The 9,504-nt window shown below is 37.1% G+C and overlaps 1 protein-coding gene across 1 annotated transcript in view; it reads left to right on the forward strand.

Annotated features, from left to right (window-relative positions):
- Positions 1 to 8,569, forward strand: part of LOC128621083 (zinc finger protein 420-like) — a 56,505-nt gene extending 47,936 nt beyond the window's left edge. The window contains exon 10 of the mRNA XM_053646563.1: positions 5,635 to 8,569. Coding sequence (XP_053502538.1) covers positions 5,635 to 7,119 — 1,485 coding nt within the window. The 3' untranslated portion in view covers positions 7,120 to 8,569. The remainder of the gene's footprint in view (positions 1 to 5,634) is intronic.
- Positions 8,570 to 9,504: the final 935 nt, after the last annotated feature.

Below are 9,504 nucleotides of genomic sequence, written 5' to 3' on the forward strand. Positions count from 1 at the left end.
CCATCTAGGAATTCCACCCAATGAGTTAAACTGTCGACAGGCCCAGTTCTTGCCAGGTAAAGAAGGTGGGCAGACTGAAGCCGTACTCTAGTCTGGACTCTAGGCCAGGAGGGGTAGTGCAAGTTATTGTAATGAGCATGCGTCGACTGTCTGTGTACACGTACATATCAAATGGAGTATACTTTGGAAGACTATGCATACGACTGTTCTCATACACTAGTGTACGCATGAAAAAACAAAGTATACCAGAGCCTTGACTGTCCTAAGTGGGGGAGGGAAGCGGCTCTGTAGGCATGCTTTATGTTAGAATACACATGGTCGAGTGTATTGTTCCCCCTGGTGGTTCACTTAACATATTGTGTAAATTTAGGGAGTACTGTCTCCAAGCACGCTTGATTAAAATCACCTGCTATGATGTACACTCCATCTGGATGAGTCCGTTGGTATTTGTTTTCAATGGTGAGTGATTGAGTGAGAGCTACGCTAGCATTTGCATCTGGTGGAATGTAAACAGCAGACACTATAACTATTGTTCGCTCCCGTGGTAAATAAAAAGGATAACATATAACTGACACATTACTTCCAAGTCAGGAGAACATTATCTGTCTATGATATTACTTTTATTGCGCCATTGGGAATTTGTATGTGAAGCCAGGTTTAGATTATTATCATCATGCAACAGTCCCAAATAAAATGATTTGCTGCAATCTGTAGCTCCAATTCATCCATTTTATGGGTTATTGATCTGGCATTGGTGAGAAAGATACTTGGAAGCGGTGATTTATGTGATTGCTTCTGTAGCCTAGTAAGCAGGCCTTCACGGCATCCTCGTGTTTGTTTTGTGTCCCTCCTTCTGCGTCGTTGTTTAAGTCCAACAACAATCCCTGGTGTTCTTGCTTTGACCTCCGGTATGTTGTGAGTCCACTGAAAATCACTTGTTACAGATAGCTTACAATGAAAACTGTAAAAAAAAATATATATATATATATATATATAAATAATAAAGTCCTGACGACTGTAAACATAGTTTGTAATACAAGTCTTGACCCACATGCACAAAACACCGAACTGGAGAGCAAAAAGCTGCTGCATCCACACGTGCCACCTTCAGCATGAGCTACCGTATTTAAACCTTTCTGGTTAGTTTCACTCTAAAAGTCTTTGAAAATGTAATTCAGGAGTAAGTGCTTGATTTTTATTAGAAAATATTGAGATTATATCACTTTAATTATGCACATTTTGTTATACCTTCGGGGAAAAAATTCAGTATTCGTTGTACATTTGTGTGATAATTTCCCTTCTTTAATTGCTGTTGTGTAGCTTTATGTTTTGTTTGTTGCTGTAATAAAGGTTAAATTGTATGGAAACTAGTTTCAGGTGTTCCACCTTAGTTGTAAAGCCCTGTTTGCATTGCATTAGTTTTACCCATGGATTTGGAGTAATGTGTAATGTAATTATTACCAGAGTATCTCTGGGATTTTAGTCCCATCCGAATCTGTAATGTCAGTCACTTTTTATGGGTTGAAAGTGCTGGGATCTGGAAACATTACTCTGTAAGTTGCCTTCTGTAAACTGACCAGGAGAAGTTTCACTAGTTGATGTCATGTCTTATATGTAACAAAAACTAGTTGTTTAGATTGAGTTACCTGTATTCTCCACCAAATACGTAGAAAACACTAGCAGATCTGCTTGAAGGGGGAAATTTGGCTAATTTAGGTTTGATCAACTAATCGTCCAGTAAGAAGTTGAACTCGGCGTATTCATTAATTATGCATTAGATGTTACCTCGGTGTCCATCGGCAATAATATTCTAAATACAGTGGGACATTTTTTTTTAAGAGCATGTAACAAGATCTGCAATTCAAAGCATTAGACGTTTGTAAACAATAAGACACGTATGTTTAAGAATAAACAAGATTTTATTAAACTTTTCTATGACACAGAAGCTAATCTAGCACATAAACTAATTTAACACAGACGCGCGCACACAGCCACTTACTAGTTTGCAGTGTAACTTTTAAATTAGCAATGGTACACATCAAATGATCATTTGGATTGTTCACCTGTTAGTTAACACATTTATGTACTGTATTCCCATACATATTAGAAAATAATGTATTGATGGCTTTGTATTTAATTTAGGGATGGATGAGGGAAAATGTATTTAGTTGCATTTGTTTCTGACAGGAGTTGGAAGGATCTAGTCGTCAGTTATTTAGTGCTGGATGTATTTTGTCTAATGTCTTCTTAGCAATAGGTGGTATCTTCGAGCTAACAAAGCACGCCTTAAAGTTGTTGCTCTTTCTGAAATATGCCTTTTTCTTCTCCTCAGCAAAAAGACGTTTTGCCAAAACCAAAATTAGCAAGACCTTTTACGGCAGATTTATTTATCTCAGGAGTCAGCTTGCGAACACCGACAGGAAACCCTGTGAAAATGAAACCCAGTGAAAATAGTTCTTTTCTACTTTAAAATAAATAAATAAATAAACCAATAAAATAAATGACACAGTAGTGTTTTTATTCTTTTATTTTTAAATATAATAAAAATACTTATTAAATATAATATATAAACACAATAGTCAATAAACATGACCAGCAGATGTTTGTGTTCTATTTATCAACTAATGCAATAATATAATATAATATTATTATAATATAACAATATAATTATTATAATATAACAATATAATAATGTCCATGACAGATTTCTCTCTGCATGGTATTTACGTCAGCATCCGAATTCACTCACTCATTTTCATTCACTTCTTCCCCATTTAGTAGAATCAACTGTCAAATGCTTTGAAGCTCTGATACTCTGCGTAACATCACTAAAGGTGAGTTCACCTGAAACTTCCCACCTGAGCTGCTCAGTTAACAGGTTAGCGGAGATTCTGGAGTCATGAATTTCTGTATTTTTCTTCCAGTGTCCTGATTCTTTACACCTTGTATAATGAAATCCAAGTCGAGACGGCACTCTGTAGGACAATCTCCACAGACTCCTGCTGCTACTGGTTCAAAGGTAAAGTTTAGTCATGTGTCTGGTTTCTCTTTTCATTTTTAAACTCTGAGAACTTATTTATAATTGAGTAACCATTACAACACTATATACAACAAGCAGAAAACTTGACGTCGCCATTTAGTCTCTTTTGATATTACTTTATGACAACGGTGTTACCACGTCTTGGTAAAGTTTCTTTTTTAATATAATCTTGGCCAACGGTCCAGAAACGTCATGGCCATGTCTTCAAAAAAACGTCATTAACTAGTCCCACTGAGAAGGTTGTGAGGACATGGTACTCTGCTATCCAGATAACTTTCTGTCATTTTATCTTTGTTGAGATGCCATTTGGATTTAATATGGGAAATTTACTAAATGTATCAAACATTTTACTTAAGTAAATGAATCGATGTCTGAATTTTATTATCTTTTGATATTATTCGTCGTACATCAATGGCAAATATCTGCCAGCAAAAGGGCAATTTACAACAACTACCAAACATTTTGCTTAGTAAATGGTGATTATTCATAATATTATATCTTTCTGAATGAGATTTTTTAATGAAGGCACGAGACTTCTCTTTGAATTTTAAATTGTTAGCAGTGCGCAGAATCGGATTTTTGGAATACTGCGTATGCGTCTAATTTTGCCAGTAACCGTTGGTTTCCAACGGATGCTGATGAAAAGGTAAGCACTATAAATCTACCTTTATTCATGAATTTTGTCCATTTAACGATTGTCACTCTAGTTGTGGATTGTGTTTTATTTTTATGTCTTTAAAACTTCATTTCGTAATTAAAGGCCCTATTTTGTTAATTTGCGCATGAAGGAGAGACTTGTGCGGTGCCTGAGGTTTAAATTGGCCACTTAAACTAAACTATTTATCACATTTTCTAAACTTCAACGTTAGTCAAGTGTTAATTTTACATTATGACTGTCGCTTGCGTTTGGTATATGAAATTCACAAGAGCTTGTGCATATGTGTCAGGCTTGAATATGTTGAAGGTATTTTTTTTTTAAGTGAGCGACACGATTATAGTCACCAAAATCAGCATCTTATTTCTTTATGGAATGTTGCAGTGTTAATTTATAAATGATTTATCTGTACACATAAATATAAAAAAATAATCCGTCACAATACGGAAGTAAGAGTCGGTCCGTTGCATGCCGACTTTAAGCCAACGCTCTTGTTTAAAGGGGAAATGAAGCAGTCAATCAAATTAACATGATTTACTAAATAGATTTCCAACCTGACCAACAATTATATAACAAACATGATATATCTATAGAATTTTCACGGTTGTGTAAGGTGTAATTGTGGTTAAGTTATAATAAAGTAGTTGGAGAAAAACTTGAACAAAAACTTAAAAAAATTGAGTCGTGTGATATTTTATCTTTGCAATTAATTTAATGTAAAATGCTGAATGCATATAGTAATATTTTACCAATTCCTATAAATTTTTAAGTACTTACTTAAGAATAGCAAGTCATTCACATGTTGATTTGTTGCTGTTTGTTTCCACTGCAGTTCTTTCAGACACTCCATTCCACTGTAGATAAGACTTTTATGAAGTTTACATTTATTATTAACTAATTAACGAATATATGTATTGAATAGTATTATAATAGTATACAAGTTATTTATTTTTTATTTTTTTTAAGTATATGTTTCTTGTGGCAGAAGATATACCCCTTTTTATTATTATTATTAACTATCACTGTTAATCAGATGTCCATAATTATTTTAGTACATTAAGCTTCATCATTTTCACCTACTTGAAAGGCCAGTTTGGGTCAAAAAAGAGTCCCTGTTATGTTAAAATGAACCTAATGTGTAGTTAATTTCTGTAAAACTAACATGTACTTTTCATTTTCAGCAGCAGGACCAGAGACAGGCTCCACAGCAGCAACAACATGACCAAGATGATGATGACTTGTACTTTTTGAAGAATGAGGCTTTTTTCCTTTGGTTGCGTTAATTTATTAATTTATAGGTGCATCTAAAAAATGTAAATAAAATTAGTATATATAATTTAATTAAAAGTATATTGAATATATGATTTAATTCAAAAAGTAGAACTTTCATATATTCTAGATTCATTACACATAGTGAAATATTTCAATCCTTTTTTTTGTTTTAATCTTGATGATTACGGCTCACGGAAATAAAAAATCCAGTATCCCAGTGACTAGATGACGCCTGTATATGGTCATTGGGACGTACTCGCTATGTTCCAGCAACATTCTATGAGATATGTCGTTGCCACGACGAATACAGGACTTACAAGGTAACATGGCTGGAACGTTATTTGGTACGTCGTTGTTTACGTCTTCACAATGTAACTGTGTTAGCTCGGTTCCGGTCAGGGCTCACGCTTTATGTGGCATTTAGATTATTAATAAAGGAACTGATTTCAATTAGCAGATTAGCAAACCAAAAGACACGCCTGCTGTTAGCTAGCTAACTAAAGTTCATTAGATAGAAATGTGTAGCACTTGCTCCATTTGTTGGATAGTGTCGTGGAATCTTGGTAAATGGTCTGCACTTGATAGCGCTTTTATCCAAATTGCTTTACACAGTGTCTCATTCACCCACACACACCAGTGGTAGCAGAGCTGCCATGTAAGGTGCTAACTTCCCATCGGGAGCAACTTGGGGTTCAGTGTCTTTCCCAAGGACACTTCGGCATGTGGGGTCATGTGGGCTGGGAATCGAACCGCCAACCCTACGATTAGTGGACAACCCACTCTACCACCTGAGCCACAGCCGCCAAACTGTCTTGTTCATCCTGGCTCTTATAAAATGATCAGTCACAGTGGTTTTGGTATTAGTAAAATTGAGCTGCAATCAATAGAATTACATTACAAACATAAAATTAAAAAGCTGTTACAGCCATTAAAGGTGGGTGATTGGGTGGTCAAGCCTTATTACACTCTTGTAGGAGACATTTCCAAAAACAACTCCATAAACACATGGGTACAAAATCTAAAATTATTTAAGCATCTTGGATTATTTTGTGTTTTCCAGATGTACCACTGCTCACAGTGTGGGAAGAGTTTTACAAAACGTCATCATCGCCACCGACACGAGCTCAGTCACACAGGAGAGAAGCCCTATCACTGCTCACAATGTGGAAAGAGTTTTACTTGTCAGAGTTCTCTCCAAAGACACGAGCGCATTCACACAGGAGAGAAGCCGTATCACTGCTCACAGTGTGGAAAGAGTTTTACTTGTCAGAGTGGTCTCCAAATACATGAGCGCATTCACACAGGAGAGAAGCCGTTTCACTGTGGACAATGTGAGAAAAGTTTTACTTGCCAGAGTAATCTCCAATTACACAAACGTATTCACACAGGAGAGAAGCCATATCACTGTGGACAGTGTGGGAAGAGTTTTACTTTTCAGGGTGGTCTCCAACAGCATGAGCGTATTCACACAGGAGAGAAGCCATATCACTGTGGACAGTGTGGGAAGAGTTTTAATTGCCAGCATAATTTCCGACGACACCAGCGCATTCACACAGGAGAGAAGCCGTATCACTGTGGACAGTGTGGGAAGAGTTTTCCTTCCCAGCGTAATCTCCGACGTCACCAGGACATTCACACAGGAGAGAAGCCGTATCACTGTGGACAGTGTGGGAAAAGTTTTAGTTGCCAGAGTAATCTCCAAATACATGAGCGCATTCACACAGGAGAGAAGCGAAATTACTGCTCACAGTGTGGGAAGAGTTTTACTTGTCAGAGTGCTCTCCAAATACACATGCGCATTCACACAGGAGAGAAGCCGTATCACTGTGGACAGTGTGGGAAGAGTTTTACTCATCAGGGTAATCTCCAACAGCATGAGCGCATTCACATAGGAGAAAAGCCATATCACTGTGGGCAGTGTGGGAAGACTTTTACTCATCAGAGTTATCTCCAACAGCATGAGCGCATTCACACTGGAGAGAAGCCGTATCACTGTGCACAGTGTGGGAAGAGTTTTACTCAACACAGTACTCTCCAACAACACAAGCGCATTCATACAGGACAGAAGCCGTACTTCTGCGGACAATGTGGGCGGAGCTATACTCATTCAAGATCATTAAGGACGCACAAGTGCTCTAACGTGAAGCCATGAGATCTTGAAATGTGAATTTGTCAAATTAAGATGCATGTTTTTTTATTTTAATTTTTTAAAAGGAGGTAAAGAGACGTTCCAGCATAAAACTATAATAGTATAGTATTTGTCATGGACTGTAGTATTCTGTTGCATGGGACTTTAGTGCTTACTCTCTGGGTTTTAGCAGAATTCATGATTTTATGTTGTTTCACTGTTTTTCCCCCAAACGCTACAATACCAAGCATGGACTACATATTTAACCAGTGAGAATGCCCACTTTAATCAACCAATCCAGACATCTGAATGAGACACATGACTCAGACATCTCCCTCTAACAAAAGACTCTTCATTTTAAATGATTTGTAAATGCGAGCTTTATAAAATTTGCTTTATAAAATGCTTCATAAAATTTTGCAGTGTGCATACTATCGAACTGGACACCTTTCCAAGCGAACAGAAGATGGTTGATGGTTGCAGAAATACATGTATTTAGCCTACTATATAGTAGGCAAGTGTACGGTTTCGGACGCAACTGTGCTCTTTTGTTTGCTGTCAAACGGTTGAGCACTGCTGTGTGTGTGTGTGTGTGTGTGTGTGTGTGTGTGTGTGTGTGCAAAATCCGCCGAAAACTCCCACACAACGTTAATAGTGTGGTTAAAGTGTTTAGATGTCTATAGTGCACGTTGATAATGCCACTAAAATAGGAGTACTCCACGTCTTAATTCAATTTGTGTTTACCTTAACCTAAAGTCATACTTGACTCATAACTGCTGTTTACATGGTAGTTTCTTAATCAGAGTATTGTCTTAATTTAGTTAATTTCTGATTATTGTTGTCCATCTAAATGTACTGTACGAGTTCACTGTGAGTTCACAAGTTCCTCATAGAAGATCAGGTTGCCTATTGATCACACTTTATCAATATATTCTATAACTCTGTGTGTTCTTGAAATCTAAATAAATGATATAAATGGGATAAATGGCACTCGTCCAAGCCATCAAAGATAAATGGAACCTTTTTCAAGCTGGAAATGTCAGTTTCTTTTAACAGGCATGAAGGAGCTCCAATAGACTCGATTTTTGGTCTGTCATCAAATTCAGCTCTCAGAAAGAATATGGAATCATAAGGTAGATGTCCTGATTTGCTTTCCCTTCAACCCAGTCAAGAATGAACTTCTGTACAGAGACTGGTTTTCCAATGCCAGTGACTCCCTTTGTCAGCACAGTTCTGATGGGTTTGTCTTCTTCAGATAAGAGCTGAAAGAGGTCATTGCATTTGATTGGTGTGTCCTGTTGTTCTCCTAGATGCTGCCTCAATCTGTCTCACCTCATGTTTATAACTGTCATCTCCACTGTGTCCATCTGTGATTTAGAGCTCTGTGTAGATCTCATTCAGGAGTGTTCAGGCATCACCCACAATCTGCTGCTGTAAATGAATTTCAATAAAAATACAAGTTAAGTCTGATAAAGTTTCAGTGTTTGAATGAAGTAATAATAAATCAGTGTGAAGTAGTAGGTGTGATGAGACACAGATCACATTATTAGTCTTTAACATCACAATTCTTGTGACTGGTTAACACACACAGGCAAATCTTTTTTTTCTTTTTTTTTTAACATAAATTTTAGAGGGTTACATTTGCCTTGCCTTATTGTGGTTTTATCCTGGCTAATTGTGTCTGCTACTTTGTTGGGAGCATTCTATTTGGAGTTCGGGATTCTTAAAAGGTGGAATTTGACAGATTGGAGTCCCTGATAATCAGCCATTTTTTAACGGACGGTCAACTTCCGTTTGATAATTTTTCTGGACGTGTTTAGGTGTCTGCTTGGTCCGTCCTCCTGTGAGTCACATTGTACTCCAGCAGGTGTGTTCAAAAAATTGTGGTCTGCCAGACTGCTGAGGAGACTCATTGCGGTAAGTGGGGGCTGTCTTCATATGGCTGCCATATTTAACTATAATCGGCATAGGAAAGGACTCTCCCTCCCTGTACATGGTGTTGGGCTTGGTGACTGTGTCTGCATAGGAGAGTGCTCTCTCTCCCCATGCACGATGTTCAGTGCTGCGGTAGGAACAAGGCAGAGGCCAGACTGTACCCTGAATGGGATGCCTGCGTCCATGTGTTACCACCATCTGTTGCTCTAGATGTGAAAATAAAAGCAAGGATTTTTTAGAAAGTTGAAAACGTAAGAATAACTCAATTTGTATTGTTTTCTTTTTGGTAACTTGTATTAAATAAATGTGAATCTAAAATAAAATAATTGTATATATATATATATATATATATATACAATTATTTATATATATATATATATATATATATAACCCTAACCCCACCCTAAGCTTTACATGTTGGGGTGAAGATTAAGATTAGGGGTGGGGTGAACATTGTTTGTGCAGGTGTAAATG

This window comes from Ictalurus furcatus, chromosome 17 (genome assembly GCF_023375685.1).
Source record: "Ictalurus furcatus strain D&B chromosome 17, Billie_1.0, whole genome shotgun sequence".
NCBI classification, from domain to species: domain Eukaryota; kingdom Metazoa; phylum Chordata; class Actinopteri; order Siluriformes; family Ictaluridae; genus Ictalurus; species Ictalurus furcatus.